Source organism: Bacillus rossius, chromosome 16 (assembly GCF_032445375.1).
Source record: "Bacillus rossius redtenbacheri isolate Brsri chromosome 16, Brsri_v3, whole genome shotgun sequence".
NCBI lineage: Eukaryota > Metazoa > Arthropoda > Insecta > Phasmatodea > Bacillidae > Bacillus > Bacillus rossius.
Window position 1 is genome coordinate 38,645,208 of NC_086343.1, and position 16,752 is coordinate 38,661,959.

Consider the following 16,752-nt stretch of genomic DNA (forward strand, 5'->3'; position numbering starts at 1 on the left):
TAAAATGACTCAAAAGTGAAAGAACTTGTTGTTTGACGAATTTGTAAATCCCTTGTCTAAACATTAACAGTGGCTATTGATGCATATTACCATAGAAAATCCTATTACTATTGTTTTACTCGGGACGTAAATGAAGATATTGCCTCCGGAATTTATTTATTAATGTGTTTCTTTCGCCCTGAGTCAAGAACAATCACAGAGCAGTATTACTAAAAAATCGTAATTTTAAGATAAACGTTAAAGCATAACATACGAAGGCCTAAGTTGCAAATATACTTAGATAAGATGAAATATAAGTCAATTCATCCGACCGAAGGTAATTAAACTCAAAAAGCTCAGGAATAAGATTGTATTGAAAGAAGCCTCCAGTGGCACTGAGACATGACAACGCCAAATATCCAGTTCAAACAACTTTGATAACTAACAGAAAAGTATGCCCCATTAGACTTTTTGAATAGTATTCCCTGGTAGTGGCATGTCAAGGTTTCATAAGCCAGGAGTATAGTGGGGTTGGATTTGTTTACATAATTGCTCTACTGTAGAAATCCGTGAATGGCTTAAACTAATTTATGATTTTGTTTGTCTTTATTTTGCCTCTAGCTGAAAGCCGAAAAAAAGAGAAAGTATAATTTTTAAATGGTTTGAAATTTATTCCCTCACGAATAACAATAACAAAATTTAAATCTCTTCATACTGCATTAACTAAGGTAACATATGTTAAACCTTTACTGACCTTCATTGTTGACAGACTTATGAATCATGCGTCATTAGGCGGGGGTCACAATAGTAAGACATGTGTATTAGGGTGATGCTTAAAAATGAAGGTTAAAAAATGTAATGGTTCACCCTCTCATTTTATTCTCTCACATGTAAAATGGTCTACAATTTTTTTTGGCTGTATTTAAAACGAATTTAGGGGTCGCTACCAGAGTATAAAGTTTATAAAATTACCAATATTGCAGCACATGAAATTTTAATATAAGGAAATAAGTAATTTTAAAATACTTGAGCAACCAACCACCACTTTAGACGTTAATAGGCCAGTCAACAAGAGGCAAAGTAAGCACTTTTTAACTGCAGACCTGAAAACTTGATATAATGGTAATTCGAGGACGCTGAATCGAATGGTGCTAATTTTATTGAAATCGGATGTGAAGTTTTTGGAGAAAAGGTTTAAAAACTTTTTTGACTCCGTTTTTCTCAGAATATAGCCGTTTAAGCGTAAAAGGTTTCAAACAAAAGTTGTGTAGAATTAAACAATAAATAAAAAAGGTTCCCAGGTCCATCTGCGTATTTGCAAACATGAGCGAGAAATATTGTAAAGAAAGTAGTAAAGCTGTTAATTGTAAAAGTGGGGCTAGTGTACGTGCGAGCGTACGTGTGAACTAAACACAAACGAAGGGTCTTCGGCTATTCTCGGGCCTCTCCGTCATGACTAGCCAGTGCGAGTGAGACGGAAGCATTTGACCTCCCTTTTTATTATTTCACGCGTTAGCGAGTATCTTTCGTCTTTGGCCATCGAGTGTGGAGCGTTCATAGTTATCCTTACTAATATTATATTGCGAATGTGAGTTAGTTTATAATTTTTTTTTTGTTTCACTTTCACGCGGAAACTACATAACCGATCATCATGAAATTTTGTTCGCATATTTTCAAGGGTATAGTAAAGGACAGAGAACACTTTATAAATAAAAAAACAGTATTTTTTTTCCGAAGGGCAAACAAATTGATATTGGTAGGCTATGTATGAACGTCCGATTGTGAGATTGAGTAATTTTAATGAAATTTAATGCCATCTGGCGTTTCAATAAATAAATTAAATAATTCGCTTATTTAATAATATAATACCGGCGGTCAATTCACTATTCAATTTTATTTTTCTGTCACCACCAAGCAATTTTAAAAACTTTTTTTGAGGTTAAGTTTCTGTTTATTTTCATCAGTGATTGTTGTTTGGACATTTTTGCTGAAGGTTATGTTTTACTTTCAATATAATTTTGTAATTTAGTGAAAATGATGTTGATCTAATTACTCAAGTTTTCCCGGACTTGCAGCAAAATTTGAATAGTGATCGGTGGTTGTACGCAAGAGCAATTTTGGCACCAAAAAAATTTATATCGTTAGTAAAATCTACACTTATATTTTAAAAGAGGTTCAATGGGAATTGAAGGAGTATTTGTCAATAGATACAATCATGGATACAGAACAAAGCACTTCATATCCTGCGGAGTTTTTTAATTCACTTGAACTAGCGGGTGTAGCCTCACGTAAACTTCAAATGAAACTAAATGTACAAGTTACGCTTATACAAAATCTAGATGCTCCTCGACTATGTAATGGAACGAGTTTCCGGATCACACAATGGGGGCAGAATATTTATTTATTTATTCTACGTTAATATTTTGAACTTTTTAAAATGTTAAAATTTAAAAAAAAATTTCTTGTAATAGTTAAACATATTTCAATAAAGCTTGTGGACAGTTTTTTAAGCTAAATTGTATGTTAGAATTTTTAAATACTGATGATTCCAGTCACGCAACAAAACAACAATTACCATATATATATATATTTTGCAATGATCTTTGATAATTATTTGAGGACATAACGCGAGCGAAACCACGGGTAAGAGCTAGTGTGTGTGTGTGTGTGTGTTTGTGTGTGTGTGTTTATATGTATATATATATATATATGTATATATATATATATATATATATATATATATATATATATATATATATATATATATCGGCGTATAAGTGAGCTTTTTTAAATCGAATCGTGATGCTTATGGCACGTCGTTTTATTATTGTATGTATGTATGTATGTATGTATATATGTGATATATAAATATATATATATATCGGCGTATAAGTGCGCTTTTTTAAATCGAATCGTTATGCTTATGGCACGTCGTTTTAATTTTTATTGTCAAAAATAGTAAACCATAAATAAATAAAAATAAAACAATATTTCATTTCAACAGAAACCAATAGTTTCCGAAACAATTTTAATAATTGTTTAATAATTTATAATTATTTATTAATAATTATATATATTCCCATCTTTAATTATTTGAAAATTTGTAGTCAGTCATCAATAAAATTTTGTTAATTATAATCATTATAGTTCGTTTATAGTTATCTTAGCGTTCAAATAATTAATGTTATACTTTTATTTTCGTTGAAAGCGTTTACTAATTTTGGGCAAGTCTTTCTTTAATATATTTTTAATTATTATTTTTAATATGTTTTCTATTACTATGTACATAGTATAGAATTAAGACGTAATGTTTTAAGAATTTAAAACTATACTCGCTTAGATAAGCGAAACTGTGTCTAAATGTCTGCTTAATAAGTTTCCTTATACATTAAAAAAGATTTACCCAAACATTTCAACATATCTTTAAAAGTTTTTTTTTAACTTAAAGATTTCTAAAATATAAGAAATAGGAATTATAAAATGTCTATGCTCGAATATTGTAGACATAACAGAATATACAAAGGTCCCGCCTACAATATAAAAACATGTGCGTACAGCAATTGTTTTGAGAACCACATGACAACCACGTGTAAAATAGAAGCGGAGCAAAATGTGTCAATGTTCTGAAAATATTAACAAAAAATAGCTCATAGAACGTTCAACTTCGTGCCAATTTTGTAATGAAAAATTCATTGCTTACAACAGAAAATTTTAATAGAATTTATTATAATTAAATTTATATTAAAATTTTAAATAATTAAAAATTATATATTAATCAATAATATATTGATTAACAATTAGTAAATATTAATTTATATTTCTTAATTTAAATAAACTGACAACACATTATCGATCAATTATTATTAATCAATAGTTCATTGATATAAAATTATTAAATGATAAAAAATAATTTCATGAATTCATTAACCAATAATAAATAAATGCTAAATGAAACAGAATTTATAATAAATAATAATAATAAATTATTTAAAAAAATTAATTCATTAGCAACCGAAATTTTATAGAAATTCTAAGTGAATCTAATACGTCCGAGCTCTTTCGATTACAATTATAATTGTATACTAGCTAAACCCGGCCACGCTTTGCTGTGGCACAGTTTAATATTAATTCATTGTTTAATTTAATATTTTACTGTGCATGGCTGTGGAATGTAATAGAAGAAATATAAATGTGTTTAGCTTAAATATTTTTATTGTAAAGCTAATGGAAGGACTACATTCCTTGTTTTCCCATTTTTTGCATAAACATATAGATCAGATGGTTTACCGACTCTGGAGCACCCGACATATAACTGTCCATGAGAGAAGCATTCATTTTCTAAATTCAAACCGCACACTTGCAAAGATTGTCCTTGTGCTTTATTGATGGTCATAGCGAACGCAAGGCGTATTGGAAATTGAAGTCGTTTGAACTCGAACGCCATATCTGTCGGAATAAGTGGCATTCGTGGAAGTAATACGTCTTCACCTTTATGAAGTCCAATCAAAATTGTTGCTTCAATAAGATTATCCATTAATTTTTTAACTACTAATCGTGTACCATTACATAATTTAGGCTGACAGATATTTCGAAGCAATATAATTGGCACACCAATTTTCAAATTCAAAATATGTGGTGGTAATCCTGGAACATCGAGTGAATTGAGAAATTCCGTTGGAAAGTTCACTGCTTCATTTTGGTGCACTACTGAATCAATAGATTTGTATGTCATTGTTTCACCTTCGATTCTGTTTATAATACTATTGTTCATATCGTGTACGTCAACATTTTTAGCCGCTAGAATGGCTCTTTCGCTCAACCATGCATGATTTTTGAATTTTGTTTCGATGTTTTGGAATACCTTGTCTACTAATTCCTCTTTTGAATCTACGATGTTGCATAAATCAGATGATAAGCTGATTTTTCCTGTTTCTGGATTTGTAGGTACAGTGCCGTTACCAACTTCAATTAATTGTCTTGAAAATATGACTGCTGTTGGATCGTTCTGAAGTTTAACTCGCATATTCGTGGTTAAATGCATTTTTTTTACTGTGCTCCAAAAATTTGAATATTTTTTAATTTAAACGTATTTTTATCAATAGAGTCGAAAGAATATACTTTCAAATTAAATAAAGTTTTTTATTCTTTCTTGAAATATATATATATATATATATATATATATATATATATATATATACATATTTGTGTAAATTATAGTCGTCAAGGCACAATGGTCGAGTAGCCTGATGTGCTTGAACTTCGACAATATGGTACAGCATCGTCGAGCGTGGTCACAACTAAGTTGGGTGACCATGATATTTAGTTATAGAAACTTTTTTTTCCGACTTTTCCGGTGGATTTTCCCAAACTTTTATTTCATATAAACACTCTTCTGTTAAGATGCAATGTTCTGTAAAAATGTCAATCCAAACCATCGTATACTTTCCGAGTTTTGCGGCCAAATACATACGGAAGCTAAATTTTTATATATATAGATGAGAATAACATATGTGAATATTGAACTTACCTAGATACCTATAGTTTTAAAAAAAGTTGGAAGTGCGTAGATGCAGCATACCAAACTTACACAGCACAACACGTTTGAAAATCTAGATATACAACGTTTAAACAAATTTTCTGCTCCGAATCATCCTACGGCACAATACACAATTCTACAAAAAAATTTAATAATTACAACAGTAATAACAATTTGTACACGAAACGAACAGAATACGATACACGAATCCGGAGCGCCCAGTTTTTGACGTAACAACGTCTAATAAATCGATGAACGCCGGCTGCACGCACGAAAAATTGTCCCGTTACGCTCATTGTACGTTTGCGCCGCATCTATCTTCCACTCGATTGGCCTATGAATCTATTTTATTAAATAGGTTTTACAAAAGTAGCTTTTAAATTTAGTACTTTAACTAAACTAAACAATTTAAACTTTAATTAAACTTCTTTGTATCCATACAGAATAGTGATAATTCAATAAAAATGATTCAATTTTATTCATAAAAGTATGCAATCATTTCATCAATGTTTTGTTATGACGTTGTCACGTTAAAATATCGTCCGTGAACCTACTTTACAGACAACCAATTTTTTGATCAGTCACCTTGTTCTTAGAACTATCACGTTTTTTTATTGATAATTTTTTCAATAATTTTAATTTCAGAATTAAAATTATTTACATAACTGAATATCCCAAATTTTAATGTCAGAATTAAAAACATATATATAATAATATTAGAGTTATAATTCTGTATATAATTTTAAATTTTGAATAAAATTTCGTGGAATTAAAATAATGCAGCTTATTTGATTTTTAATATTTGAATTATTCACATCGTGAAAATTGGCAATGACTATTTTGTGTGGGCCAAATACAAATTTCGTGCGTTATAAAATTTATTCCAATTAATTGAATTTTTATAACTGTGGTATTAAAATTTGTAGTTTGAATAGGCACGCAGGCGTATTATAATTTTTATTCATTGAATTTAAATTCCAATTATTTTATGGCCCATTAAAATATTTTCCTGCAATTTTAACGACTTTGAAACTGAATAAAATTATATCTAGACAAAAAAATCAATTCTAGGTTTTTTTATTATCCTTTCCTGTATATTTAAAATTAATTTTATGTATAGGTATAAAATTATACTTTTGCAAATATGTATTCAATTTAAGCAGTATTTACTAGGAATATTTTTTAAAATTTTTAATTTCATCTTAAAAACAATACTTTTTCAATTTGATGAACAAATAAATTTTTGTAAGGCAAAAAATTTATATCAATTAATTTTATGTCCAGACACAAAACTATTTCATTATTTTTACTCTTGACTGAAGAAAAATGGTTTCGAAAACTATTAGTTTCTGTTAAAAATAAATATTTTTTTATTTTCATTTATTTGTGGTTACTATTTTTGACAATAAATAAGAAAACGACGTGGCATATCACGATTCGATTTAAAAACGCCGCTTCTTAACGCCGATATATATAGATATATATAACGCTCCATACTCGATGGCCAAAGACGAAAAATACTCGCTAACGCGTGAAATAATAAAAAGGAAGGTCAAATGTTTCCGTCTCACTCGCACTGGCTAGCCATGACGGAGAGGCCCGAGAATAACCGAAGACCCTTCGTTTGTGTTTAGTTCACACGTACGCTAGCACGTACACTAGCACCACTTTTACAATTAACAGCTTTACTACTTTCTTTCCAATATTTCTCGCTCATGTTTGCAAATACGCAGATGGACCTGGGAACCTTTTTTATGTATTGTTTAATTATACACAACTTTAGTTTGAAACATTTTTCACTTAAACGCCTATATTCTGAGAAAAACTGAGTCAAACAAATTTTTAACCCTTTTCTCCAAAAACTTCACATCTGATTTCAAAAAATTAGCACCATTCGATTCAGCGTCCTCGAATTACCCTTATATCAAGTTTTCAGGTCTGCTGGTAAAAATAGCTTACTTGTTGACTGGCCTATAAAGGGAATATTGTCGTGCTGAGACTCCCCTCCAAGCAACCTCACCCCTCCCTCGCCCTAAAAATCCCCCCTTTACCACTCACCAACCAACCCACAGCCGAGGTCATGTGTGAGTTTCCTGTCAGTACCTGTCTGGGCAGTGTGCCTGTCTGATCTGTGCAGTTGTTCGTGTAGCTTATCCAGAGTGTTTTTAAAAGTAACTATGATTGTGAGTGTGTGGTTAAAGTTGTTTATTGATAGTGATTTTTGTTTATGAATTCATAGTAAATGTTTTTGTATTCATTGTTTAAATAGTAAACCAAATAATTACACAACAAACTAAAAAATATTATTTACTTGCAAAATTTTTATCTATGTAGGCTGCAAATTTATGAATTTAAACTGAAAGTCGTATAATTTATGGTTACTAATTTTATAACTATAAGTATTTACCATGGAACATAGTAAAAACTCTGCAATTTATATAAGGAAAAATATAGAAAAATTGTTGGTCGGACAGATGTCTGAAACGTTCATTCATACCAAACTTCCATCTAAACGGGAAGTACTGTCCGTATTTTTTATTATAAAGAACAAGTAAAGCAAAAGATTCGTGAAGCTGCTTATTCGACCTCTAAAGATTTGCTAGCCGTTTCGAATAAGGCTAGGATACCTACCAGACAGCAAATGTTGTTGATAAAGTAGAAAAGTTATTCAAAGAGTGGCAGAATCTGAAGAAAAATAAAGAGATCAAATCTAAAAGATCAGCAGTATTAAGACAAAAAGAAGAAACATGGAATTACAATTTAGATTACTTATTTGATGTAGCGCATGCAAAGGCACTGGAAATGATTCAAATTCAAGAATATAGAGATTTTTTAGTGTTGCAGCGTGAAAAAGGACGTCCAGGAAAAAATAGGTGGCATTGAAAAGAAACTATCCAAGAAGGAAGAAGAGCAAGAGCGTAAAAAGGCTCGAATGGAGGTGCTTAAGGCAAAATAAAGTGATAGTATTAACGCAATCACGTGTAAATCAGAAATTCCTAGCATTTTTTCCGATGATGAATCCTCACATGATTACGACAGTGACTTTGAGGGGCCTTCTACATCTAAATCTGGGGAAATACAAAACATAGGACTAAAGAAAAGAGGAAGAAAAAAGCTGCTTAACAGAGAATTGACTACAAGTTTGGATGTTGCAAAAATAAGTAATCGCAAAGCAGCTCTTGTCCTTACATCCACTTTCAATCGGCTGGGATGTGATCCTGCAAAATATATATAAATTTTTCTTCCATACGCCGCCAGCGAGTTAAATGCAGACAGAGCATAGCAGAATATATAAAAAAAGAGTTTCAAGCTGCTGTACCCTTAACTGTGCACTGGGATGGGAAAATTTTAGAAGATATTACAGGACAGGAAGTAGTCGATCGTCTTCCAGTTTTAGTTTCAGGGAAAGGAGTGGATCAGCTTCTTTGCATACCAAAACATTAATCTGGAGAGGGTGAAAAAATAGCATCAGCAGTTTATGACTCTCTCGTTTCCTGGGGTATAATTGATAAAGTGAAGAGTATGTGTTTTGATACAACTGCATCTAATACTGGATCACGCAAAGGGGCTTGTATTTTACTTGAACAGAAAATGGATAAAGAAATGCTTTGGCTACCATGTAGGCACCATATTATGGAAATAATGCTCGAATCCATCGTACAAAACCAATTAGGAACTTCTTCAGGGCCAGATAATTTGTTATTCAAGAGATTCCAGAAATGTTGGTCATCGCTCAATAAAGAAGAATATCTTACAGTTGAAAATGATGTAGAATCTATGGGCAATATAAAGAATATTAAAGATGAAATAATTACATTTTCTCAAAAACAACTAAGTGAATATCAGCCAAGAGATGACTACAAGGAACTGTTGCAGCTAAGCATGATATTTCTATGAGGAGTTCCAGAAAAAGGTGTAATATTTAAGAAGCCTGCGGGTCTTCACCGTGCTCGATGGATGGCCAAATCAATTTATCTCTGAAAATATTCTTATTTAGAGAACAATTTAAATTGACGAAGCTCGAAGGAAAAGGATTGCTTGAGATCTGTATGTTCTCAGTCATTATTTACATAAAGTTTTGGTTCCTAGTTCCATCAGCATGTTCGGCACCAAGGAACGATTTAGCGCTCCTTTAAGAGCTGAAGAAATATGAGGAAGTCAACAGTGTTTTAGCAAAAAAGGCATTGAACAAAATTTGTGGCCATTTATGGTACATTTCTGAAGAACTGATTGTTCTATCTTTTTTTGATGATAACGTTACAAATGCAACAAAGAAAAAAATGGTGGAAGCACTGAATAAAGAAGGAGCTGAATTCTCTCCAAAGCGCATCACTGTTGACCTGGACACTATTAATAAGAAAGGGATGGAGGATTTTGTCAGCAGTAATACAAAACGATTCTTTTCCATCGCCGGAATCGATTCAAAGTTTATTGAAAAAAACATTGTAGATTCGAATAAAGACGAAGAATATATCAATATGAAAGACATAGTGAAGTCATTCAAGATAGTAAATGATACTGTAGAGAGAGGAGTGTCCCTTACACAAGAATATAATAAAATTCTTACTCTTAATGAAGACCAGAAACAGTACATTTTATTACTTGTAAAATCTTTCAGGCAGAAGTATCCAGACTACAAAAAATCCACATTGTTGTCTGTCTAGTGGACTATAGCAGTTGGTTAGGTTTGATTTGAATAGTTTTTAAAAGACTCTGTGTCTGTATGTATTTTTATTGCATCGTTACATTAAAACAATAATTTTTACTGTTCGTTAAGAATCCAAAAAATATATATAATTTCAGACACTTTATCACATGACCCTGTTTGATATCTATTTGTAAGGAAATGAAAATAAAAAGAATTATTTGCCAAATTGTGTTTTTTCACCATTTACCAGTTATTTTATTATGTATGTTTAAAAAACCAAATAGAGATAATTTTAGCATTTAAATTAGGTTTTAATAATATTTTTATACTGAAAAACCATAAACAACTGGGTTGTAATAAAATAAATATTAATTCCCTACAAAACTTTTTTTTTTAAATTTTAATTTTGCAATATTTTTTATAACTTCAAAGCTTGGTAGCAACCCCTAAAAATTGTCCAAAAAAATTCAAAAAAATATATTTTTGGTTTCTCTCATCAGGTAGAACAAAATGGTGGGGTGAACTACAGCAAAAATAAAAATAATTTATTTTTGGTCTTTTAAGAATCGCCCTAATGTGTATGGTGTTCTAGAGATTGTGGGTTTAATATGCCATCACTTTTTCGGCTTCACGCGGTTTTCCCAAGATCGCTTCAGGTGAGGTTTGGACAGCTTCCACCACAGGCCACGGCCGCTGCCTCCGCCAGTATCTCTTGTCTGTGCCCATCTCCACTGACCTGGCTGTGACCGAGAGGTCGGGCCCAGGTGACGGTGGGCCAGGTGTTGACGTGTGCCCGCTTGCGGCAGGCAAGAAGCGCGCAGCCTTCCTGGACCTCCTGCTGCAGACGTCCTCCATGGAGGGGATGACCGACGAGGAGATCCGCGAGGAAGTGGACACCTTCATGTTCGAGGCAAGCGTCGACTTTCTCCATTTTCAAAGGTTTAGTTTTTAAATCACTTCAAACCTTATTTATTAACCGAAAATCTCATGTTCCTTCTTCTGGTACACTCACATTTGTTGTAGCCTCGGAATATCTGTAATTTTTACCGTTTGTACATAGTAAAGAATTAAATAGGTTGGAAAAAAATAAATGTGAAATATCTCCTAAACTATGGATCTGTCGAAACATTTTTGCAAGATATTTTTTGTGGCTTTGGAAAATTTTTTATTGATTCCTTGATTTAGCAAACTAATAACTGTGACTAATAACTCGTCCAACGGGCCACTTGGAGGTGCCAGTAGTGACCGCTGGTTCGCTTTTGCAGGGATACGACACTACCACCGTCGCCATCACCTGGAGTCTGTTCCTGCTGGGGCTGCACCCTGACGTGCAGGTACGACACAGTTCCATGAGTATTCAAGTGTGGTGACAGCCTGAAGGCCGTGGCTGTCCTGATGAGCATGTGCTGAGCACAGTGACACCTGTCCGGCAGAAGAAACTCTACGAACCCACTCACTGCTGATAAGGTGTACTATGTCAAAACATTAATGTGGCATGGTGGCTAGTTCTTCCTCCTCCGAGCAATTCAGTCTACCTTATAATGATTCACTGCACTAAACCACAAATTTATGTGAACGGACAATACTCTAACCTTAGCACCGAAATTCTAGTACTTTTTCTATGCTAAAGGCCCTTTTAAACTTAAAACTTTAAATTTAAATCATCAATTGGTTTTGGAACTATTAAAGATTGACTGTGAAGCTAAACAATGCTATATATATTAAATTAAAACCTTTCCGATGTTGATTGGATGAAATTATAAGAATAAATACTATTGTTAATAATAAATACAATAGCATTCCCATACCGGAATTGCAGCGTACTAGAATTATAACAATACTCTTAAATTCGCCAGTTTTTGGATTGAACAAGGGTTGTTACAATAAGCCGTCAATTGGAATTTATCGGCACAATTCTAAATTTAAATTTTCAAAAATAATTTTGCAAGTCATTCTCACAGCTAAGACTTAATCTTTTTCCACCTCTTGTACACTCCTATTTAATCTTTGTCATACCAGTCTCCCCAATCTCTTCCCTGCACTAGGTCAGATTTTTACCAACCCAGTGCGAGTCACTCTGTGCGCTCGTTTTATCCTCGCTATAGTGCACGTCCATCGCCTGTAATTCTCCTCCAAGCTATGATCAAGATGGCTTATGTCAGCGTTCTCCCAGGGCACTGTTTTCTCGGAGATTTTCTCAGAGCCAGCCTTACGCGAGCGATATCAGACACAAGCACAGATCGTTTTGCTCAAGCCCTCGAGATGTTTCCGGCCTCTGCCGAGAGAGTTTCCCACTGCCTCCAGCACATTTTCCACACCCCCCCCCCCCCCCCCCCCGCAAATTTCTTTCCAGGGAACCATGCCCAGTTCAGTGGCCGGCCATCAACCCCCGCTGAATTAAAGGACGCCCATCGGTCTTCGAATGTACTGCCTCTGCCCTCTCGTGGCAGATTTGCGAGTTATTTCCCCTGGGTGTTTAAACGGCCGCTAAACAACGTCTGCCTCCCTGGTGCCTCACGCAACAAGCTGTGACCTGTAGTACTTTTTCAAGCCACCAGAGCGCTGCACTAGATCCCTCAATAAGCTCCATGCTTTAGCAGTCGCCTCGTGCGAGTCGATCTTTTCTTGTTTCGGACACCCCTCAGTAGGTTGCGCTGATATCCGTCAGTACCACCAACTTCGAGATATCGAAGTCAGTATTTCTCGACCACCCTTTCGGAAATTTTCGGGTCTTTTCGGTCTGGCAGCCGACATCTTTCCATTTTCTTTAGAAAGCCATCGGCAGTTTTTTTTAATTAAAAGTCGCTACCGCTACAAAAATACTTCCCGCCGCGACAACTGACTGACAACATCGTATCACCGGCGAACCACTCAACAAGACTTAAGTCCAGTCGTCGTTTCAAATATGTAGTCAGCTAGGCAAGGGATGTTGTCCCTACAGCTCATTTCTTAATCAGTAGTTAGTCAGTCTGCATGCCTCGTAGAAATAGTCATACTTCGGTAGATTTTATTAATTTTTTATTATGAAAACGTCCGTGACAAATGCGAGTTTGCGAGCTTCGTATCCTAGCGGACTACTTGGCTGACGCTAGAACCCATCTCCCTGTCTGGTGAGTTTTTGTCAAACTTTTATTCCCCAACCATCACTGTTTTTAGTGGGCATTTTCTGCCTATTTTACTAACTTTCTGTTAGCCAGATCATGTTCGATTCGGGCTTGTTCACTAACATCACTAACATGGTCCAAGGGCCAGATGTGGACATAACTACACCACCCTCGACTCCTTCCTCCAGCAAACAGGACGACTAAGGCAACTTGACACCATGTAACAGCTCACATTCAGCTAGTGAACGTCAAATCTCCGGTCCTCCAGAATTTTTTTTATATTTACAGTGTAACCATTAGATCACTACGTTGAAAAGACTGGAAAATAAAAAAAAAATATTACTTTTCGGGAATTTTATCCCTCTAAGTGCAAACCTTTGGATTGTTTCGTTAAAAATTTTATTGTTTTTGATTTTTGTATCTATGCCAAATAAAACCTAAGATTAATAGTCTAATTATGTCCGGGCCATACGTTAAATGATGGAATTATAATTTTTTTATTAATGTAAGCTAATAAGTTTAATATATTAGTCAATTATCTTATTGAATGTTATAATTTTAATATACGTTATCACTATATAAACATAAATTAAGATAATTTTTAACCTTTCTGTAGAATTAATGTTTTGTTGTGTATATTTACTTAATTTTATAGTACAATAAATATAGAGGCACTTAAATCTAGGTGAAATCAAGTTTTTCTTTTACAGTTTTACCTTTGAAACTAAAAGATCCACCAGTTTCCTAAAGTAATTTTATTAGAAAATTTAGGTAACACAAGCGAACAAGAAATTATGTGCAGCAAAAATTGCAGCCAACAAAGCACACAGCAATATTTTAAAAAAGATGATACACGTTTTTATAACCAACAATAAGTAGTAACAAAAAATAAATTTTACTAGTCACTTATGTACCTCTCAAAAAATCATAATTTAACATGTATTTTGCTGGAAATTGTACATATTACCTACATCGGCTGACTAACACCTTCTAGTAGGATAGGGCGACAATTTACCATCTCCGGTACTAGTTTTGACTGGGGTAAAACTGATGGTGCAATTTTTCACCAAATGAGTTCGTTGCACAATTACTTCGTTCAGGGCAATAGTCACATCACCCAGCTATGACTGCTACCATTACAGTCTCGGAGTCCTCATAGCTGGTAACCCAACTCTTGAGGTCAAGGAAACACGATCAGTCAATTGTCCTGACCAACCGGAGAAGAAAATTTGATCTGAATTGAAGCACTCTGCACACACGATTAGTCCATGTGCTCAGTTCGGACCAAAGAGTCTGAACTGACAGGTTATACTGAACGAAAGCCTTCCCTGCTCACTATCAGTTTAATGGTTGCTTTTTCTGTTCAATGTATCGTTTCAATGAATAATAAGGAGAAAAAAACTTTGGATGTTACAAATGCAGTTGGTTTTTTGGTTTGAAATAAAAGCAAAGTAAACAGAGAGTACAAACAAATATGTCTTAAACTAAACTCAGTATTTGGTCTAATAGTTTGGAGTGGAGACAAGGCTGTTCGTATTGAGTGCTCTAGAACTCACAGTCCTATTCAATAAAGATTCCGTCAGTTCGTCTGTCCATGAGTTCTGACTGATCAGTCCACCGTCCTTGCACACATACGGCAGTTCCGACTGACAGGTCATATCGTGTGGGGGGGGGGGGCAGTGTACCATAGTGTCGTGAGTGTGCCATAGTTATGTGGTACTGACGACGGTAAGGACGCGGGTCCCTGCTGTGCAGGCGCGCGTAGCGGAGGAGCTGTGCGCGATCTTCGCGGGCAGCGAGCGTACTGCGAGCATGCAAGACTTGCAGGACATGCAGTACCTGGGCCAGGTCATCAAGGAGGCGCTGCGACTGTACCCCAGCGTCCACTCGGTCTCCCGCCGCGCGGCCTGTGACCTGCAGTTCGGCAAGTACCTCACAACTCACTCCTCACCACTCACACCTCACACATCACACCTCACACCTCACACCTCACATTTAACACCTCACACACCTCACATTTAACCCCTCGTACCTCACACCTCAAACCCCACACCTGACACCTCACACCACGCACCTCACACCTCACACCTCTCATCTCTCACCTAACACCTCGCACACCTGACACCTGACACCTCACAACTCACTCCTCACCACTCACACCTCACACCTCACACCTCACACCTCACATCTCACAATTCTCACATCAAACCTGACACATCACACATCACACCACACACCTTAAACTTCACACCTCACACCTCACATCTTACACCTTACACCTCTCACCTCACACCTCGTACTTCACACCTCACACCTCGTACTTCACACCTCACACTTCACACCTTACACCTCACACCTCACACTTAACACCTCACACCTCACACTTAACACCTCACACCTCACACTTAACACCTCACACCTCATGTCTTACACCTTACACCTCTCACCTCACACCTCACGCATCGCACTTCACACGTCACACGTCAAACCTCACACATCACACACACTGCAGTCACACACTGCTTGCCTCATCAACGGCGTCACATTTAATAATATCCATACTTATCAACATCAGGAACAGTCTTCAAATCCGATATCCTCAAAACTCTGTTTGCACAAGATTTAAAACATTTTAATATAGAGGTCCAAATAAATTAAGGTAAAACGAATTAAAGCAAAATAAAAAAATCCATTTAGGCAGAGCCTTTAGTCGCATATAGACTTCGAAACTCGAGGTACCTATTTGTTTTAGAATGTTGTGGCAACTTATAAAAACGTCTGTAATTTTTTGTGATTTTAATATAAGTAAGTAAGTATAAGTCCCCCATTATTACAATCTGTTCGATTGAGTATTTTATTATATTCAATGCAGCGAAAATAATTCAACCGTTTTTCATTCAATGCAATGTAAAATTATAAAAAATATCGTACTATGTCTAAGAAGGTAGTCATGATATATTTTTTTACCTTTACATATTATATTTTATCTCTTGTGTGTGGTCGCATAAACATTTGTTTTAGATTAAAATTTAAGATAATGTTTAGAAGTTTTACAATAAATTTGAACAAACATGATAGTGTATGTATATTAACTTTTTTTAACCTCTTTTTTTCAACTTTTTGCACTAATAGTTCATCTCCTAAAAATTTGTTTCCGCTAAAAGTTTGAGATAATGTTTAGGAATTTAGCAAAAAATTTCTGACGGATTTTATTTGTTACTTCCACTCTTTGAGGTAATCGTTTATTGAAATAATTTTTTTAGACAAAAATAATAACGGTTTATAATGATTAAAATAAATAATAACTGATTTGATAGTGTACATGGCAAGGAAGTATTAATTATTTTATTACAAACATTTTTCAACACCGTTCAGTGATAGTTCATTTCTTTAAAAAATGTTCCTTATACAAGTTTAATATATTGTAAAATATATGCAATACAGTGTAACGTATTTAATAGTTTACTAAAAAGGGAGTAATGTAT

General features: G+C 34.4%; 1 protein-coding gene across 1 annotated transcript in view; it reads left to right on the plus strand.

Annotated features, from left to right (window-relative positions):
- LOC134539890 (cytochrome P450 4C1-like) overlaps nucleotides 1-16,752 on the plus strand; it is a 158,661-nt gene that overhangs the window by 126,759 nt on the left and 15,150 nt on the right. The window contains exons 22-24 of the mRNA XM_063382239.1: nucleotides 10,970-11,073; nucleotides 11,429-11,497; nucleotides 15,023-15,191. Of these exons, the coding sequence (XP_063238309.1) occupies nucleotides 10,970-11,073; nucleotides 11,429-11,497; nucleotides 15,023-15,191 (342 nt within the window). The remainder of the gene's footprint in view (nucleotides 1-10,969; nucleotides 11,074-11,428; nucleotides 11,498-15,022; nucleotides 15,192-16,752) is intronic.